At 39.9% G+C, this 21,504-nt stretch overlaps 2 protein-coding genes across 17 annotated transcripts in view; one reads left to right on the top strand and one right to left on the bottom strand.

The window, feature by feature from the left end:
• BMAL1 (basic helix-loop-helix ARNT like 1) overlaps positions 1-5,669 on the top strand; it is a 106,072-nt gene extending 100,403 nt beyond the window's left edge. For 6 of the 7 annotated variants that reach the window (XM_051851675.3, XM_051851669.3, XM_089311109.1 and 3 more), the window contains 3 exons: positions 689-782; positions 4,648-4,750; positions 5,003-5,669. In XM_051851675.3, the coding sequence (XP_051707635.1) occupies positions 689-782; positions 4,648-4,750; positions 5,003-5,163 (358 nt within the window). In that variant the 3' untranslated portion in view covers positions 5,164-5,669. The remainder of the gene's footprint in view (positions 1-688; positions 783-4,647; positions 4,751-5,002) is intronic. The other variant, XM_051851676.3, reaches the window with a different exon arrangement.
• Positions 5,670-6,551: 882 nt separating this feature from the next.
• The window catches only part of BTBD10 (BTB domain containing 10), a 71,313-nt gene continuing 56,360 nt past the window's right edge, over positions 6,552-21,504 (bottom strand). For 4 of the 10 annotated variants that reach the window (XM_089311147.1, XM_089311127.1, XM_089311115.1 and 1 more), the window contains 4 exons: positions 16,737-16,934; positions 15,032-15,136; positions 14,256-14,366; positions 6,552-7,665 (listed from right to left, as the gene is read on the bottom strand). In XM_089311147.1, coding sequence (XP_089167273.1) covers positions 7,355-7,665; positions 14,256-14,366; positions 15,032-15,136; positions 16,737-16,934 — 725 coding nt within the window. In that variant the 3' untranslated portion in view covers positions 6,552-7,354. Of the gene's footprint in view, positions 7,666-14,255; positions 14,367-15,020; positions 15,137-16,736; positions 16,935-21,504 lie in introns of all 10 variants that reach the window. The other 6 variants (XM_089311143.1, XM_089311153.1, XM_089311138.1 and 3 more) reach the window with 2 other exon arrangements.

The following is a 21,504-nucleotide window of genomic DNA, read 5'->3' as shown; positions in this document are numbered from 1 at the left end:
CCGCGTCAGTCCACGCAGGAGCCGAGTCTGACGGTCGCGTAGCGGACCCCACGTCAGCCTGAGAGTTCATGTGGATTTACAGGCTGAGTCTGCGAGCCGCCACGCTGGCTGGGGAAGGCCTGGCCCGTTTTCCATCAGCTGCCCTAGAAGGCTGCGATTTCCCTACTGCTAATTCTACGGCTGTGACCACCAGCACTGCTACTTTGTGGGTGTGGCTGTGCCCCCCTGGCCTGTTCCCACTCGGGTTTAGCTAGTATTACTTACTGTTCGTAGGGAGGAGAGGTCATTTGCTGTGGGTTCCAGCTCATCGTATTAAAGTCTGAGCTTCTAAGGTCTCCATTCATCTGAATCTGTGAGGAAATACAACTGCTCCTCACTCTAAATGCAGGAGCTGAATCTAAACTCCGACCCAAGGGCTTTGTCAGTGAAACGCCTGCTACAGGTGCCTGCAGAACGCATCCCGTGTCTGTAAACAGCTTTCCCGAAGCATCGCTGGGCCCATGCAGGCAGAGCAGCAGTGACAGAGACCTTAGGGCCTACAGGGCCTCAAATAGTACTACCTGGCCCTACCGAAACACCTGCCCACTCCTAATCTAGATCTTCATTCTCCCCTTACCCTTACTCCTTAACAACACACACACACTGCACCGAAATAAGGTAGTATCACTAACTCTTCTCTCTGCGGCAGGATAAGAGGGTCATCGCCTTCCAGCTGTGGTTCCAGCCCGCTGAACATCACAAGTACACCTCCCCCTGATGCCTCCTCTCCAGGAGGCAAGAAGGTAAGGCCCAGGACTCAGGCCAGGCAGCCTCGAGCCGACGCTCACAGGTAGGGAGCAGAGTAGAGATTTAGTCGTGGTCACTGAAACAAGTGGCTTTTGTCCTGGAAGTGAATGCATCTCTAAAGGTGGGTACAGAGTAATCGTAGAGGAGCTGGGGAGGCCTGGGCCTGCTCACGTCCTCAGAGGACTGAGTCCATGTGAATGGGGAGAGGCAGGAAAAACAGTCTAAGGAATTCTGCAGTCCACTGGCTGAGGGAGCAATTCTAGAGTTCCTATGAGGGTAGGATTAGAGTGCCTCACGTAGCAAAGCGTCTGATTCTCGGAGTTTTCAAGGGAGAAAATATGCCTGGTGAGGAGCTAAACACAGCAGTGGCACAGCTGTACTTTGGAATTCTAGCCATGTTTTCCAGCTGCAGAATACCTGGGGCCTACTGCCTGGGTTCCCCACGATGTGACAACATTGGCCACCAGCCCTCACGAAGAGTAGGCTAGAAGTATGCACTGTAAATAAGGTTAGAAACCACTCACCTGTTTTCACCTTTGTCAGAGAATTTACAAGCCTAGGTGCATGTTAATTGAGAGCCATAAATCTATTTCTAGTGTCCAGGTCAATATAAGTTAGGGCAGCCCAAGGGCTAGCACCTTAGGACTTCTTATCCTATTTCCGCAAACAATTGAGGGCACAGGGGAGGGGAGAATACTAGGATTTACCTGGGAGGGCTCCTAGGGTACAAAGTATATATAAAGCCAAGGCAGGTTATTCAAACCTGGACTCCTCAGAGGAGCAGGTTACCAGGAGCTACTGTGTTACCAGGTGACATGAGTTTTGGGGGGGAAGGGCAAGACTTCTGCTTTTACCAGGGCAGTTTTACTTCTATTTTATGTGAATCTTCTACAAGTGTTTATAATTGAAAAGGATTTGGTTCCCCCCACAAAGTTGAAAGAACACAATCCAATTCAGACAGACATGGGTTTGAAGCCTGGCTTTGCTAGTTATGTGGCCTTGTATAACTTCTAAGTCCCAGTCTTCTTTCTACTGGGGCTGATACTGGTTAGGGCCATCAGCATCTTTGTAGAAGTTGTTTATTATGAAACAGTGTAGTGCAAGTACCTGGTCCTTGGTAATGACTCAGAAAACAGCACTAGATTAAGGTGGGCCTGGTATCCTACCCACTGCTTGTTGGCTGTGCTGTCAGCTCTGCTACATACCCTAGGTCCTTTTTCCATGTTGGATCCTTCGTCTTGTTGGGGTAGCCTGTCTCTGCATCTCAGCTTTGATTTTAAAAGGTTACTGTTCCAGTGTGTGCTTAAATATCACTTTGAGAGCTTTTATGCACAGTCTCACTTCTTCTCACAACTTTTTCAATTCAGGTTCCCCAGCATTTAATAAGCAGGGCCTCAAAACTACAATCCAGGTCTCAAGGCAGAATTCTCATTCTTTTCACAACTGCCAACAATAAAAAAGTTGTTCTCTGTATCATAAAGCCCCAAGTATTTTTTGAGGCATTTGTGAATTTTTTATTTTGTATAATTCGGCAGGTCCAGAAATGAACCAGTTAGCCAGGAGTTGTTTCAGTCAAGATCAAGCTAAAAAAGAGGCCAAGTTGGCTTCCACAGGTCCTAGGACATCCAGAGGCACTAAAGTCAATTCACTAAGGGGATGGAGAGTGTACCTCAAGACCATTTCATGGGTTTGCAAGGTCAAAGCTAATTTCATAATAATGCCAAAGCATTAAAATTTTTTGGCATTGTGTTGTATACATCAACAGTGCAGAAGCAATGTTGGGTAAGACTACTGGTGTATTTGCAAAAATAAGAGCAGTGGTGCCAAACTGTACTAATAGTCATTGTATTCTTCACCACTGACTCAATAAAAATAATTTAAAATCCAGCTTCATTTAAGAATGACATTAATGAAGCACTAAAAGTCTTGCAAGTGCTTGTCATGCATACTAGAGTATGACAGTGGCTCAACTAAGTTGTGAGCTCAACTACCTACTTTGTTTATAGGATAGCATTTCTGCCATGGTGAACTGTGGCTATTCAGAGTGTTTAGCAAGCATTTTCTTTTTTTATGGATGCAGTAAACCTGTCCCTTAAAGGAAAACAGCTGATAACATTTGTTGCCAATGATAAAATATGAGCTTTCAAGTAAATACTGGAATTTTTAGAAAACCTGTTATCTGTGACTTGGAGCTTGACAGCTTCTCAAAACTCATAAGATACTTCTGATGAGATAGGTGGTACGAACACTGGCGATGTGTTGCTACTGAGTTATGGAATGTGTCAACATCTGAAAGATATATGTAACTCAGTGAATGCATAACTCAGTGGTCTCTAAATGACCAATGCAAGATCTTCCAGAATCATCCAAGGATTAAAAAAAAAATCCTAAATGCCAAGCTACACCAAAACCCTTGAACAAAGTACAGAAAATTCATTATTAGGTTTCAGATTCCATATTGCAACTAATCTTTAAGAAACTTCCATGTGCCAAGTTCTCTCTCTATACAGACTGAATGTAGAAAGATATGAGAATCTAGTTTAGTTAACCCTAAAGTTAGACTTGTAAAAATGTAAAATTTGTAACAGTCCTTTCACTAATGTTTTGTTATTGTTTAGGAAAACTCAGTTCTTTATTAAAATGTTGTTCATTATCCAATGTTAATATGTAATGAATGGGCTTATTGTGTTTCAGAAATCTATTGGTTTTAATGTCAACTATGGTAAAAATTGATACACAACCTACATAAACAAAACTTCTGTGGGGTTCTCAATACATTTTAAGAATGTAAAGGGGTCCCTAGATCAAAAAGTTGAACTGTGGAGCTAGAAAAGTTGTAATGCCACCTACTGGCAAGGCCTGAAATCACTGCTTCTCATGGAATCCAGCACTGAACTGTTCCCTTACCGCTATCCAAATATTTCTCGAAGAATGCGCTTCTGTGAGACTCAGGCAGAGAAAGGAACCTTGTGGGGTAGGGTGGGATTTTGAGACAGAATTCCTTTGAGGTGTAGCAATGATACTCTTCAGTGGCCTATCTTAAGAACTTAAAGCAGAAATTACTGATGTTGGCACTTGCAGTATACTTGTTGCTCAAAGATTTACTTTAGGTGTTTTATTGTTCATTTGTGACTCCAAGCTGATTATTTCTTCTTCAGTAACATCTGTTGCTATGTTCAAGGTGTTTTATTCCCTTACCAGAGGTACTGCCCAGCTGGCTCACTGAACTTCATGAAATATGTGAACATGATCCCAGGTGGTTGAATTCTATAGGGATTTATTCAGCTGTGACTTTACCTGAATCAAATGCAGAGAGTATCTGGGGGGAGAGATTTTCATCTTATTGTGACTATTCCTAATAGTTCCTTGTTTAAAATCATCCAATAGGACACTGAAGCCATTTGAAGCTCCCCCAACTTCCTCTTTCCAATATACTTCATTTTCTTGGTGATACTGCACGTGATATTGATTGAAAGTTCCATTTAAGAGTGGAAAACTTCTGGGGCTGGTGGTGTGACGTAGCAGGTGCAGCTGCTGAATGCAATGCCAGACACTAGCATCCATATTGGAGTCCCAGTTCAAGTCCTGACTTCTGCCTCCAGTCCAGCTTCCTGCTAATGCACCTGGGAAGGCAGCAGATGATGGCCCAATTGCTTGGACTCCTGTCCCCTGACATAGGAGATCTGGATGGAGTTCTTGGCTTTGGCGTGACCCAGATTTGGCTGTTGCAGTCATTTAGGGAGTGAGCCAGTAGATGGAAGATATTTCTCTCTCTGTCACTCTTTTTAAAGATTTATTTGAAAGAGTGTGTGGTGTGAGAGAATGAACATAAAACTTCATATTTTCCCCTTTTCATTGCAGATTTTAAATGGAGGGACTCCAGACATTCCTTCCAGTGGCCTATTACCAGGACAGGCTCAGGAGAACCCAGGTTATCCATATTCTGATAGTTCTTCTATTCTTGGTAAGTGGTATTATTCATTTCTATTGTAATGAGCTTGCAGAAAATCTGGCATAAAGTCATCTGTCAGAACTGAATTTTACAAAAGAAACTAGCTGTAGATAAATTTAAGAACAAGGTAAAGATTTGAAATTTAAATCTGAGTAGACTTTAATGGTAGAGTTTGGTGGGGATCTAAGTTTGTTCCTAGCACTTCCTAAATCTAAACATGTTTGGTTTCTGTTGAATCACTAACCAGTCTGCCTCCTCCCACAGGTGAAAATCCCCACATAGGCATAGACATGATAGACAACGACCAAGGCTCGAGTAGTCCCAGTAACGATGAAGCAGCAATGGCCGTCATCATGAGCCTCTTGGAAGCAGACGCTGGGCTGGGTGGCCCTGTTGACTTTAGCGACTTGCCATGGCCGCTGTAAACACTACATGTTGCTTTGGCAACAGCTACAGTATCAAAGTGCATTACTGGTGGAGTTTTACAGTCTGTGAAGCTTACTGGATAAGGAGAGAACAGCTTTTATGTACTGACTTCATAAAAGCCATCTCAGAGCCATTGATACAAGTCAATCTTACTATGTGTAACTACAGACAAAGTGGAACTAAGCCTGCTCCAGTGTTTCCTCCTCATTGATTATTGGGCTAGCTGTGGATAGCTTGCATTAATTGTATATTTTGGATTCTGTTTGTGTTGAATTTTTTAATCATTGTGCACAGAAGCATCATTGGTAGCTTTTATATGCAAATGGTCATTTCAGATGTATGGTGTTTTTACACTACAAAAGTCCCCCATGTGGATATTTCTTATACTAATTGTATCATAAAGCTGTTTATTCTTCCTTGTAAGAATCCTTTACTATAAATATGGGTTAAAGTATAATGTATTAGACAGTTAAATATTTTTAATAAATGTTTCCCTTGTTCTATATATACTGCTCCATTTCAAATAATAAGAAAAAAATCCAGTCCTGGAATACAGACGATTGTCAGTTCCCACAGTGGGTGTTTAAGGGTGACAATTTGTGCTGATGTCACTTGCAGGGCCTTTCTGGACAACACTTCTGGGACTTCATTTCCCAGGCTACAAGTGTAGCTCTATTGTCAACTATACTTAATTTTCAGATTGTTTGCAGATTTAATTTCTGCAAGGCCAAAGACGTTACTGCTGAGAAATTGTGAACCCTGAGTTTAGAAGTCAAGGTTGGATGTAACACACTGGCTTCTCTGATTCGTCAGCGTTTCATCCCTGTAACAACACCTGAGAGGCTTGCTTTGGCTCATAGTTCAAGATCAGGCGGGCCCCCCTGGTTCAGCCATCTGGTGAGGCCAGAGGACAGCAATGGCTGAGCACATGCAGACAAAGGATTGCATGAGGAGCCAGGAAGTGGAGTGACAAAGTTGGTTTTGATAACCAGGCTTCTTCTGAGACCCACCTTCTGAGCGCATGCCAGTAGACTGAATTATGCTTCTAGTCTTCTTAGTACCACTAACATAAGACCTTGGAGTCCAGAGGTTACACAACATGGTTGTGTGGCTTCAAAGATGAAGTGACCCCTGACCCAAAGCACTGAAAGGTTTCCGCTTCTGGCCGCAGAATATTTCAAATAGAATTTCCATGAACCACATGGTCGAGAGCAGCACAGCTGAAGCCTCAGCTCTAGTACAAAAGTGCCTCATCACACACATCCCAAGGTAGAGTTCCTTGAGCTACTATTTGCTTTCTGCTTATACTTACACCAACAAGGCAGGACATCTGCTAAATGTGCAACTAAAAATCTGGCCACAGAGGTTATAAAGTTGGTCAGAAACCTTAAAACAATGGAATTTTATTGATGAAAAAACTTGAGTTTACAATCATTTAGTAAATGAAGAGCAAACACTTCATTTTCCTATCCCAAACTCTCAAAAGTATTAGTAAATAAATATCTGTGAACAGATTAAGGGTAAGGCAAACTGGATCATAAACCACCTCTGCTGTTCACTTCTTGCATGTGACTCACTCTGAAAGGGTGAAATGGCACTGGAGAAAAGTGAACAGATAAGACGTGGGCACTGACTCATCCTAATCACCCAAATAAGCCCAAGATAAATACTCATTTTTTGCTCATCGTGGGCAGCAAACTATACACATCTTACTGAAGGAATACTTTGATAGAAGCACTTATTTAAGTTATATTGTGCATCACAACTAGAAAATGGCTTGAACAGTTCCATTTGACCACCATTTATAAAGTGCAACTATATAATATTCTGCATTTTATCTGGGGTATAACAAATACCAATCTGAAAAGACTGAAAGTACCCCAGCTGCCAATTTTGACCACTTCTGAAAAGACCTAGATGTGTGAAAAAGGACTGTCCCCATACAAAGAACCAATTTCACAAACCTACTGGTAAACAAAACATTTATGTAACTGGAACCTCAAGATGCTAGAGTTGTACTCACTTAAGAAAACCATTCAGCTACCTTTGGTCTTTGAAAAAGCCTACACTGCAATATGCTAAACGTTATGTGCATCTTACAATGAAGAAGAGTGGCCTTGCAGTGCAGAATGAGGAGAGTACAGCGTCACTGTGAAGAGTAGCATGCTATGGTTTCATGGAACATCAGCATCACAGCATTGGATTCTGTGCATCAGGATCGAGGTCATTGCTGCCCGACGGGGGATGCATAGGGAGAATATCCAGCTCATCCACTTGGGGAGTTGGGTGCATGACTACCAGCTGGTCCTGGGGAATGTCTGCAGCAGCTGCTGCCAGGTTAGTGATAGATTTGCTCTTTACACACTGAAAGTCTACATGCCGACTCTTTCCTTCTTCCTTCTCCCATGACATTCGGATAAAGGGTCTTTGGACATAGTTGTAAATCACTTCTGGGCGACCTCCAGGCCTTTTCTTTACTTTTTCTTTGTAGGTAGGGTAACCTGAGAAAAGAAAAGTTTTAAAAACTTAGGATCCCTCACCCAACTTAGCCTCTGAAAGCTTTTCTGCTACAGATCCTGAACACTCACAAATGAAAACAAAGAAGGAAAACCAACATTCTATCCACTTAGTCATGAGTTCAAGAGCCAGGAACTAAAATCCTGATGTCATTCACAAAACCTGCCACCTTCTCATTCACTCAGCACACCAACCACCAAAAAACATGCTTAAAATGGAGGTATGAAGGGGATGGGGCCCCAGTGCAGTGATATATGACCTACAGAGATCCTGCACTCCAGCTGTGTATCCGTAATATCCCCAAACCATTCTCTTCACAGAACGATCTGGCCTAAATGCCTAACCACAGTAGCTTTCTCATTTCCTTAAACCTGAGTCTCATCACCATCATATTGCTCTGAGTATTTTGTTGTTGTTAAATGTCAAAGAGTTATTCAGTTCTTCAGGTGGTTCCAGATAATTCTGTACCTGGGTCAGTAAGGTTAATATAGTAACCTGTATCACTTCAATATTACTATTCTCAACAACAAAAGTAGCCATCCATGATTAATTATACATTCTCCTATTGGATCTTAATCGCTGAAAAATAGCAACTGGTAAGGACGATCTTAGTTTTGGAAACATTCCAATTAATTGTTTTTCCATAGATTTGCCAGTTCTCAGAAACTAATCACAAGCGCCTGCCCTCCTTTCTACAAGCTAGAATTTCTAGTCACTCTGCCCATGTAAAGTGACAAATACATAAATGAGCAAGAATACACCCCAAGAGTCAGCACTGTGACACAGATTAAGCCACCACCTGCATCCCCTATGGGCACCAGTTTAAGTCCTAGTGCTCCACTTCCAATCCAGCTTCCTGCTAATGCACCTGGGAAAACAGCAGAAGATGACCCAAGTATTCAAGCCCCTGCCACCCACGTAGGAGACCTGGATGGAGCCCCTGGTTCCTGGCTTCGGCCTGGTTGTAGTCATTAGGGGAATGAATTAGCTGACAGAAGATCTCTCTCCTCCCCCCACCCACCTTCCCGCTTTCCCTAACTCTGCCTTCCAAATAAAATAAATGTTTTTTAAAATAATATGTTCCAATAAAATTGTATTAAAAAACATGTGTTTTTTTTTTTGGGGGGGGGGGATTTTGGCTTATGTGCCAACTTAGACCATTGTTACTATCAGAAAAAAAAAAACAGGCCTCACATAGTAAGGGTTCAATTAATGATAAATGTATAAGGATGTATGCAGGTATTACTGACAGTAGTATATTTAGCCCTGTAGGAGTGTGGGGGATGCACAAGGCTAAAAGAATCTTGTGAAGACCTATAGAATGCCTTCTTTGCTTCCTATGTTAGTCAATCTACCAACTGCATTCAGGGCAGCACCAGCGATCAGAAAGGTCTCCATCTCTAATTCTCTTGTCCTTGATTACTCCTGGACAATGAGAAAGTCTTTAAAATTCCCATTTCATTCATTGTATTTCCATCCCAATTTTTCCTCCACACAGAATCACCATCCTAGACAAATGTGATCATGTGTATCCTAGCAGAAAACTATCACTGGCTTCCCCATACTTCAAGAGAAATTCTGTACTCCTTAAATAGCATATGAGGTTTTTTAAAAACCTATTTTCGATCTACTTAACCTCATCTGTCCTGCTACACTCCCTCTAACCCTAGAACTCTCAAATATACTGGCCATGTTAATCTTTCTCTAAATATGCCTAGGTGCGTTCAGACATACTGCTGCCTTGCTTCCTCTCACACCTTGCACTCCTACAGCTCCAACCTCTTTTTTCCTCCCTTAATGTTTTATATTAAGGCTCCCCACCGAGTAAATAATTTGCTCCTCATGTTCCATAGCGTTTCCACTATGCCATTAAATTGTAACAATACCTATGTCATTAAACTGTAATTAATTTTTTACATGTCTGTCTCACCTAAACAGTGGGTTCCTACATGGCAAAGGCAGTGTCTCTGTTTCCCTGGTACCCAGCGCAGTGCCTGATAATACTGCAGGCAGTAGACAAATACCTGAGCAAATTGTAAATTATCAGGACATAGCAGTTTCAAATGATACCCACTTCCTGCATAGCCATCTTATTGAGGAGGACACTTTTTCTCCTTTAAAAAAAAAAAATCACGGCCGGCGCCGTGGCTCAATAGGCTAATCCTCCGCCTTGTGGCACCGGCACACAGGGTTCTAGTCCCGGTCGGGGCGCCGGATTCTGTCCCGGTTGCCCCTCTTCCAGGCCAGCTCTCTGCTGTGGCCAGGGAGTGCAGTGGAGGATGGCCCAAGTGCTTGGGCCCTGCACCCGCATGGGAGACCAGGAAAAGCACCTGGCTCCTGGCTTCGGATCAGCACAATGCGCCGGCCGCGGTGGCCGTTGGAGGGTGAACCAACGGCAAAAGGAAGACAAGACCTTTCTCTCTGTCTATCTCTCTCACTGTCCACTCTGCCTGTAAAAAAAAAAAAAAAAAAAAAAAAAAAGGCAAATAAATCTTTAAAAAAAATCAACTTTGTGCCTGGCTTGCAGATTCACCCATCTATTTACTCAGCAAGCAATGATTTAGCAGCTCCTGCATCAAAGATGTACACACCAAGGTGCTGCCTTAAGGCTTTTATAATCTACTGGAGGTGATAAAATTTGTCCATCAAAAGAACATCCCAAATAGCCAATTACACACCTAAGGGAAAATGTGAAGACAGTGGTGTAGGTATAAGAATTCAGAAAAAGAATGAAATTTTAAAGGGCTAAACTTAAACTTACAGCTTTGTTCAAAGTCTTAAAAAATAACTTTCCCCTGAACTCAGGACAAGGCTTCGAATGTTAGGAATAAGGCCGTATTAGCAAACCCCTGCAGTCCTAAACTGCCTTTGAAACTCTTAGAATTTTTTAAGATTTTATTTATTTATTTGAAAGGTAGAGTTACAGACAGTGAGAGGGAGTGACAGAAAGGTCTTCCGTCTGCTGGTTCACTCCCCCAAATGGCAGCAATGGCTGGAGCTGAGCCAATCCGAAGCCAGGAGCTTCTTCCAGTCTCCCACACGGATGCAGGGGCCCAAGGACTTGAGCCATCTTCTACTGCTTTCACAGGCCATGGCAGAGAGCTGGATTGGAAGAGATGCAGCTGGGACTAGAACCGGTGTGCATATTGGATGCTGGCGCCGCAGGCATAAGATTAACCTACTGCGCCACAGCGCCGGCCCCAGAAACTGTTAGAATTTTTTAATTAAAGGCTTAATTCAACTCTTCTCTAATGATTAAGTGTGTAAAGGCCACATCCTTCATTATAAGATTAAGCAGTGCCTTTGTGGGGTATTATTTTAACACCATAAGTATGTTCAACTTCCCATTAAATATTACCTAACAGTTTTTAAATACTAGTTGAAAAATCTTTCCTGAGTCAGTAGTTTCATTAGCGAATTGCAAAATCATCATTTTCTAATTCTGTCATTCCTTTTACATTCATTAGCTAGTATCCATCAGTAGAGTTTTTCCCTTTATCAAATGAGGCCATTTCATTATTCAAAATTATTTGTATTTGTAGGGGCTGGCACTGTGGCGTAGCCTGAAGTGTCGGCATCCCATATGGGCACCAGTTCAAGTCCCAGCTGCTCCACTTACGATCCAGCTCTCTGCTATGGCCTGGGAAAGCAGTAGAAGATGGCCGAAGACCTTGGGCCCCTGCACCCACATGGGAGACCTGGAAGAAGCTCCTGGCTCCTGGCTTCGGATCAGCGCAGCTCCGGCCATTGCAGCCAACTGGGGAGTGAACCAGCAGATGGAAGACCTCTCTCTCTCTCTCTGCCTCTCCTTCTTTCTCTGTGTAACTTTGACTTTCAAATAAATAAATAATTTTTTAAAAGATTTATTTATTTAAGAGGAAGAAACCTATTAAAGTTTCATGGGAACAAATAGCAGAACCAGGACTTGAATCATGTCTCCAATATTTGAGTCTCAATAGTTTTGAAATATTAACTGAATATGCCTTAAAAGACGCAGCATGCAAACTTACCTGCCTGTCTACTAGAAGCTTAGGTAAATTGGTCTTGACTGTGGCAGGGCAATATATAACCAGACTTGTCTACTGTTCCTTCAATAACTGCTTCTAGATTCTGAACCATTCTTTTCTTTTCCTAGCTAATATGTAGACACTGAGCCACAGTCTTCCATCAAATCTAACCTTTTCCTTTTAAAAACTGTAAAATAGAATCCTAAATCCTGGTAGAAGCTATCTCGTTACTGATACTTCAATCAACAGAGAAGACTTAAATTAAGCTTCTAAATATAACTTATAGTTTCTAGTAATTAGAGAAGAGAGGAGAAAACTGAAGGACATCACCGAGAAGTAGGATACATCCAGAAGCAGGGCCTTCTACAGGAGAACTGGCCCAGACTCTGCAACACTGACGGGCACAAATCAGACTGTTCCAGATTAGGCAATCTGATAAAACAAGCATTTAGTTGCACTACTTCCCACCCAGCTCCCTGCTCATATGCCTGGGAAAGCAGTGAAAGATGGCCCAAGTCATTGGGCCTCTGCTACCCATGTGGAAGACCTGGATGAAGCTCCTGCCTTTGGCGTGGCTCAGCCCTGGCCATTGTGGCCATTTGGGGAGTGAACCAATGGATGGAGGCTCTATCTCTCTAACTCTGCCTTGTAAATAAATAAATAAACCTTAATTAAAAAAGACATTTGGGGGAACCATTGGGAAGTTTTAATGAAGATTAATACTAAGAAATTTTCCTTAATTTTACTGGGTGAAATGATTTTTAAAGTAAGACAAATAGGTCCTTATGATTATATGAAAATTCATTTAATTGTTTAGCTCGATGCTTAAAGTAGTGCTAGTATTCCCTTATGACAGAGATAGAAGTCCTTTAGTAGATAACTTATAGGTAGCTTTTAGATAAACCTATTCACTATTTGAGAACCCTTCTATGCCAGTTACTAGGCCACATGTTAGGTATGTAATATGCTACCTGACTTCTCTCAAATTTATTTTGGGTAGCTGTGTCATCGAAGTTCCAAGAAGGATGAATAATAGTATCTATCTATCGAACACTCAAAATTAAGGTTGGAAGGAGGTGATTTCTAATATATCTCATTTCATTTTCACGACCATCCTCTAGAATATACAGAATATTCTTCAGACTATCCATGTAAAGAAACTGCTGCTCAGAAAGATTTATCTTAAGACACCTGGCCATGACATTCTCTACCATGATCTGCAGCACCCTCTATCTTCTGAATCTACTCTACTGCTCCTATCAACGTTCATGTATCTCTTCAAATCGCATCACTTGCCATACCGGTCTTATTTGTGCTTTCTGTACCTCAAATATACTAAGCTCATTCCTATCCCAATACCTCTGTAGGGCCTGTTTTCTTTGTCTAGAATCATCCTTGTCATCAGACCTCAGCTCAAATGTTTCCTCCTCAGAAAGGCCTTCCTTGTCTTTCCAATCTAAAGTGGCTTCAATTGCCTGCTCTCTAGTTCTGAGACCAAGTAGCTGAATCACTTTGTTTGCGAAGTGATGAACCAGAACACACACAGGTGAAGCTAAGGTGTCAGCAATTCCTCCATTTTTTAAGCCCAAAATCCTCCTTTGGCTGCAAACATCTTGTTTGTGGTCATTCTTCTCATATATTTCAATAGCCCACTACTGTGCTCTCCAGCAGGCCATCCAGGTCAGTAATCAACATTATTATCTTCATTATCACTCTCACAAACATTCACTGGGAACTTAATATGAACCAACTACTATTGTGTTTTTCTTCATATATTGACTCGTTCTATCCTCACAATAACCGTATCAAAATACTTATTAATGCTACCATTTTAGATGAAGTAACTAAGGTACAGAGTTTAACTGCCTTGGCCAAGTTCATACAGTTATCAATTCATAGGATTTGAACATAAGCAATCTGGCTATAGAGCCTTTCACTTTATAATATGCCATGTTTTATATGGAAAAAAAGGTATTTTGTTTTGAATAGGGGTATTTTAAAAACAAATATCCAACAAAGCATATGGAAAATTCGTTTATAACATAAAGTAGCTATCTGAAGAGTGTGTGCACTTAGATAAGATGAAAGAAGTTTGGCAATTTTCACTTAACTCAAACATACTAACTATTATCATATGTTAAGATTCTTGATTAGTATATGCTACTAGTCCTGCCTCTATGGGAATTTTTGGAAAAGTATTTTTTAATTACATTTGGCTTCCATGATCATCATTAGGCAAAGAGCACTGCCAAATTTATGGGAACGTACACACATGCATACCCACATAAACTACATGAACTTTGTCAAAATGAATTAGGGTAAGTTGCAGCAGAAAAGACTAATTTATTTCCCATATCACTATGAAAACTCATAGAATAAGTAATTTCTAACGGTATCTGTCTTCTCAGATAAATGTAGTTGATTTCTGTCATTTATGTCTTCTGCATAAATATTCAATCACCTGTCAGATTTTTCTCAAAGTATTCAACTATATTCTGAATAGGATCCAATTGTTTAACCTTGTTTTTTCAAATGAAAATTAATAGACAATAACAAAAATACCTTACCTTCTATTCCCAATCTAATCTTCTTAAGACCCCTCTCCTTCAACACTGATTTGGCCACATCTCTGTTTTCAATATACTTGAAAAATCTATATAATTTTGTGCTATAAATAACTGGGGAAAAAGAGACAAAAGTGTTTTCATTTTAATATCAAAGTACTTATTGAGAGGAACTTAAGTTTAAGTTGATTATCAAAGGGACCTGATAGCCCTAAAAGCCCAAATAATGGATGCAGTAATGCCAAAGGGTAACTAGCCAACATGACAGGACAATATTCAGTGCAGTTAATTTAAAAGCAAATGTCTACTGAAGTGGAAACAAGAAAAGCTTTGATAACCAACTGGGTAACCCAATCCATAGGAAGAATCTCCTTTTGAAAGATATGTCACACACACGCTTACTGCAATGGGATCTGTCTGAAGTTTCAAATAAGAAAACAAAAAAAAAGAAAAACAAAAAACCAATATTACATCATTATTGAGCAGGCAAAGTAAAGGACTTCACTAAGATGCCTGTAAGGCCTACTCTGGACAGGGGGAAAAAACTGCCTTTTCAAAGAATACAAAACAGATACATTTTTATAGTTCATGGATTGAGCGCTATTAATAAATCCCCCAAAGCCAAAGACCCACCCACACACTGTTTTCCATTCAGGCGAACAGCCCCATTTAATAATGATGTTAAAAAAAAAAAAAAAAAAGGCAGATTCGAGCATGTTCTGCCTAGGTTAGTCCGTTTAGAGCAAACTGGCTTTGTAAAGGACAGACATTCCACTGACAACATGTTGAGTCTTCCAAATGTGCTGGGAACTTCGGGGAGTTAGACTGATGGACCTTCCTCGCCTTCTCTCTTTCAGGTGAAGTTATCTCCCTTAAAAGGTGAACTGCAAAGGTTTTTTTGAAAAAAGAAAAACATACTCATAAACCAACCAAATATGCTGGTTTATGAGCCAATGAAAGGAAAATACATATACAAATTCTATTCATGGAGTAAATCTGTGATTACCAAATCTTTTAAGATTACTGATATTTTAAGACGAAGTTTTTTTTTTTGACATTTCAGAAAGAATAGTGTCACAGAGTTACATTTTAGAAAAACTAGGCTGACAAGGCTATCTCTAGCTCCTCAAACAAATCTTCCTTAGGTTGGACCACCCTGGCACAAAATGAAACATAGACAAATTAAATATCATTTTTAAGTTCTTTTAAGCTTTTAAAAACCATACATAAGAATACAAAATAAAAAAAGTTGAAATGTAAAGTTCAGCAATAGAAAAAAAAAAGAGCCAGATCCATTATAATTCCTTTATCACTACGATGTCATTTCTGTATCCTACCTTTGTCTCTATTCTCTTGGAGGGAAACCTTTTAAAAATTAAAGTATAAATTATAAGCTTGTTTATCCCTTTTTCATAATAAAACCACTGCCAGCAAGGAGCCTAAGGATGAGCAAACAGCAACAGAAATGCCTGTTACTAAAACTATCCACAAAAGAATCACAACACTAATTTAAGTACCTCATGCAAAGGAAATATCTCAGTATAAACTCTGAAAAATGCTACCATACCTTAATATTAATAATTAATTACCTTAATATTAATCTTTTGAAAATATTTTTTCAAAGTCAGAAAGAATACTATTTGTGGTTGGCTCTATTTTATTCAATTTTTGAATAGGATATAAAAAATGAAAAAAATCAGACATTAAAGATTTTTGGTACTTTCTATATTACTGTATTTTTTACTTAAACTCTAATCCTTCCTAAACCAACAGACTGGAACACAAAACAGGAAGTTAGCTATTTTACTCAGTCCCTTGAGCCATTCTTTCAACTCTTCTTCTCCATCTATGAAACTGGCCAAGAATACTAATATTGGGTTTATCAAGCAAAAATGTAAGATAGATTTTTTAACAAATAAGTTAAAAGAATAATCACAAAAGTGTGGAAGTGGATTAAGAAAAATATTAGACATTGCTGCTCAAGAAATGCTGGTTTTTTTTCCCAGAAATATCTAAAAGAACTATAGTTCCACAAAACTTTCTGAAAGACCATTGTGTCTTCCTGGAACACATACAGTATTATGAAAGAACATCTTAGAGTTATCCCACACTGACAGTCGACAAAGAGCAAACCACCTCTGCGTGTGGAAGGGTGGGCACATTTTTTTCTGTACAGGGACAGACAAGAAATACTTTGGGCTTTGAGAGCCATGCAGTCTCTGTTGCAACTACTCAACTCTGCCATAATAGCAGGAAAGCAGCCATTGGCAATACATCAAATTTATAAACACAAGAGGTAGGCTAGATGTGACCCTAAAGCCGTAGTTTGCTGCTCCCTAGTGCATGGAAAGAGTTCAGTGTGTGTGTGTGTGTGTGTGTGTGTGTGTGTGTGTGTTTTATAAACAAACCCTATCCTTTGATTAATATGATAAAAGATGAACAATCTGATGATTCTGGAGAGAAGAAACATGCCACAATACTCACTTTGTGAATATTCTTCTCCCATCTGTGGTGGATACTCTTCATCCCAATCAACCACATCATCATCTGTAAGCACCACTATGTGGCATTCTCTTTCACCACTCTGGGCACTAGCTACCATAAGAGGGAGGATCATTTCTTCCAGATAAAATTCAAATTGTCTCCGAGCACCATCATTTGATAACTCATGCATTAGGGCACCTGAAATGAAACCCACAAAAATATCTCGATTTTTTTGGATGATTGATAAGAAAAACACAACACCACATTAGTTCAGCATCTATTTTGGGACCCTACAAACAATATAATGGTTATTATTTAGTCACCAAAACTAAAACGAGTTCTTAAAGAATTGTAGAATATGACAGCAATAAAGGACAATTAAAAGACAACCAACACAAGCCCCCTTAATTCATACATCATGAAGTCATTTGCTCAAGGTTACAAAACTAATTTGCAAAATCAAAATTAATACCTCATTTCCACCCAGGGTACTTTTCATTATGTTATCTTCCATCAGAACATGGAATTATGTCTTAAAGTATATCTTAAATATACATTTCAGATTAGCCATATAACTAAAATAGTTTCCCATATTCCACTCCTACATTCTCCCTCTCAGAAAGCTATTCACAAACAGTACTAATATTTCAGTGTAGCAAGAGAGTTGAGAGGAGAAGGATCAACAGGAATAATGCAGGCAAAAGGCCAAGCAAAATATAACATGATTAGGAATTCTATAGCAGACTTGAACATGGAAGTGAGAAAGGTGACTGATTTCTCTCGTTAAGTGAATGTCAACTTCCTAAGTACACAGTCACAAACTCACCTGAACTGACCTAATCTTATTTTCTTTTATTCTTATTTCTTAGCAATGTCCTATCTCCTACCTAAGAGTCCACTATCTTAGGTGTAACTACTACCGCATCACCCTGGAAGCAGATAAAGCAATTCTGTGGGCGAGTGAGGAAGGGGACAGGGGAAAGGAGACAGAGAAAGAGACTGTGTGTGTGTGTATAGGAATTGGCAGTGGGTTAAAGAAGGGCACTAGATTTCAAATCCACAATCTTCTAAAGGAAAGCTTTTACCTTCAACATGTTATCTCTATAATTATATATAATAAATGATAACTAATGATTAATCTGATTATTAATTAGCCATGTCTCTCTCTCTGCCAGCTATTCCATTATTTTTTATAAAATCCCTTTACAGCCAAATTTATAGATGTTTCAACATAGTCTTTCCCCTCCTAACTTCTGGACCAATTCCAATGTGGCTTCTACTCTCACTACTCTATACAATTGCTCTCACAATGGTCTCCAAATGGCTTTTATATTGTTCTCCAAGTGGCTTTTATATTGTTAAAGGAAATAAACACCTTTGGTCCCAATCTTTTTTTCTTCAAAGACTTATTTATTGAAAGGCAGAATTACAGAAAATGAGGGATACACACACACACACACACACACACAGAGAAAGAGAGAGAGAAAAGCTAGGAGCTTCTTCCAAGTCTCCGACATGAGTGGCAGGGGCCAATATCTCAGGCAGCAGCTTAACCCGCTACGGCACACGGCGCACCCCTTTTAGTCCCAAGCTTACTTGACCTCTCAGTTGAATCTCTTAGACTATACTGTTCCCACTTTCTTGAAATATTCTCATCCCTAAAAATCTAATTTGTTTATTCCTGGTTTACTTTCTCCTCTCTGCTATTCTTCTCAGTCACCTTTACCAACTCTTTTCCCTATTTAGTATTTAGTGCTCACTAAATACTGATATTTCTCAGGACAATTTCATATTCTTTTCCTCTAGCATTCTATGCTGACAATTCTCAAATTTATTTATCTTAATTCTGTCTTCTATATTTGAAATGTATTATAAGCAACTGACTTCTGGAAATATCCACCCAGATACTTCCTCACAGAGACCTCAAACTCAGATATTCAAAATTAAACTTACTTATGGCTCTTTCCCTGCAATGTTTTCAATGTTATCATCCACTCAGGTTCTCAGAATACGGTCAAACACATAATAGACACTTAAATTTATTTGCAGAATAAATGAACAAATCCTTGCTTTCTCCTTCACATCCTAATCCAAATCATTCCTCAAGTCCTTTTAAACATATCTTGCATTTAAGGTTTTCTTACTCTGGCAGATTACATATTTCAAAGTTGCCTGCAAACTCTCTCATGCTATATGCTTTCTGCTTTGACATTTCCTCCTGAAAGGTAGGGCCTAATTTCCCTCCCCTTTAACGTAGGCTGGTCATACAGACTGGCCCATTACCATGAGAGCATGGCCACATCAGGAAGAAACTTACAGGTTCTGGTCTCTGGAATGCCTGCTCTCCAAATGCTCCCTTCCAAATGCTCCCTCCCTAAACAGCCTCTAGGATTTGAGAAGCCCAAGTCACAATGAAAGGTCACATGTAGGTATTCTGACTGGCATTTCTGGCTGAGCCTAGCCTCTGAGTTATCCCAGCCCACATACAAGGCATGTGAGTGAAGAAGTCTTCATTTAGCCTTTAGCATCACCCCAGCCCTTCAATTCTTCCTTGATGAGGCCTCAGACAGTGTGAAGCAGCCATAATCCACTTCTGCTGTGCCTTGTTCAAATAACTGATTCACAGAATCAACGAGAATAAAATGGTTGTACTTCATGGTACTAAGTTTAGAATGGTTTATTATATTGCAAAAGTTAACCAGACACATTCTGTTCTGAACTCTCATCCAAACTATAACAAAAGCATTTTAATTATATTCTCCCAACATTGCTTTTGCTTCCTGTAATCCATCTTCCCCCACAGCAATCAAATCTAATTGTCTCTGCTAACTTAAACCATTCATGACTTGTACTACTTAGAATAAAAGTCCCAAATCCTCAACATGATCCATACAGTCTATAATACAAAAAAGGTTATAAATCAGTGTGTACAATAATTTAAGGAAATATTTTCGTTAAATAAGGCTCCTACATTTCTGATCTCCATGAAGTTCCCTCAACTACAATTAATGACAATCTTACACTTTCAGTTAAAGCCTTCTTCTCTCTTTCCCACCCCACATTGAAGCAACAAGCAAATGGTGACAATTCTAGTAGCCAATATATCCAGAATCTGACTTTCTCACAACTTCCATCCTGATCCAAGCCACTACTACCTCTTACCTGGAGTTTCACAATTACATCTTCACTTCTACCTCAATTCTCCTTTTGGTTCATTTTTTTCAAAAGATTTATTCATTTATTTGAAAGAGTTACAGAGAAGGAGAGGCAGAGAGAGAGAGGCAGAGAGAGAGAGAGAGAGAGAGATCTTCCATCTGCTGGTTCACTCCCCAAATGGCCACAATGGCCAGAGCTGCACCAATCCAAAGCCAAGAGCCAGGAGCTTCTTTCATGTGGGTGCAGGGCCCCAAGCACTTGGACCATCTTCCATTGCTTTCTCAGGTGCATTATCAGGGAGCTGGATCAGAAGTGGAGCAGCTGGGACTTGAACCGGCACCCATATGTGATGCCAACACCAAAGGCAGCAGCTTTACCCACTATGCCCCCTTGGTTCATTCTTAAACAGTCAAGAGTGATTCTTTTACACCCTAAGTCAGAACAGGACTACAACAATAAGCAACTCTACACTTAATAGTGTAAAAATAGTATCCCCATGAAATGGCATAAGGTGGCAGCCTTACAGATCAATTCACTTATTTGTTCAAAACTATTCAAATGACTTCTCAGAGTCAAAAGCCAAAAAATAGATGAACTAGTACTTTGTTGCTTCTCATCTCATCTCGAACAGTACTTAGTGTAGAATGGATAGTCATTACATATTTGTTCAGTTATGTTTCTTCCTCACCCTCTAGCCTTATTCTTCATCACTTACACTCTATCCTTCAGTTTTAGCCACACTGTTTCCTTCTTCAGTTCTTCATGCCATGTTCCTCCCCACTTGAGAGCGTCTGCAAACACTATCTTTGCATAGTTAGCTTTCCCTTCTCGTTGCTTTTCCTTCAGTTTTACTATCACTAACATAGATAATTATTCATCATAGTCACTTTGAAATATACTGCTCACAACATCTAATTTCTCCACTGCATTTTTCACAACTTTATTTGTTGAGTGCTTGTCTTTCCCATTGGACACCATAAACTATGGAAAATGTCTGTCTAGTTCATCTCTATAAGGAACACATAAAAAGCTTGATAAGAACAGAGGAAAAAGAAATGACAAGTCAAATGGTAGACTAGAAATGCATGACTAGTACTCAGGAGTTAGCAAATACAGAGGTAGCAATCATAGTGTAAAGGTAATTTTGAAGCCACAGTGATGAAGGACAACACTGAGGTGTTCCTTAAGTGTAGATATGCAAAAAAGAGATAAAGGAAAGAGAAGGTAACAGTAGAGAACAAGATGTTTACAATTTTTAAGATTTAAAAAATATATATATTTGAAAGGCAGAGACGGAGGGAGGGAGAGAGACAGAGAGGGAGGGAGAGAGATCTTCTACCTGCTGGTTCACTATCTAAATGCCTGCAACAGCTAGGGCTGGGTTAGACTGAAGCCAGGAACCATATCTCAAATACTGTTTTTGAGAATTATTTGTTTCTTCCAGAGTGCTCAGGATATTACAAGATAGTTATCAAAAATAAATTTTTGGATGCTGTGATCTGAGTAATGAAACACTTGACCAAAATCAGGATCCTTAGCAAGGAGATAAAGACTGATAACAAATGATAAAGGAGCCAGTCAAGGAAGAAAGTCTAAGAGTTCATAAAAAAAT

Source organism: Oryctolagus cuniculus, chromosome 1, assembly GCF_051225735.1.
Source record: "Oryctolagus cuniculus isolate XC-2025 breed Fujian yellow rabbit chromosome 1, ASM5122573v1, whole genome shotgun sequence".
Taxonomy (NCBI): Eukaryota; Metazoa; Chordata; class Mammalia; order Lagomorpha; family Leporidae; genus Oryctolagus; species Oryctolagus cuniculus.
The sequence above is the reverse complement of the archived record's forward strand: the minus strand, read 5'-3'. Positions and strand labels throughout refer to the sequence as shown.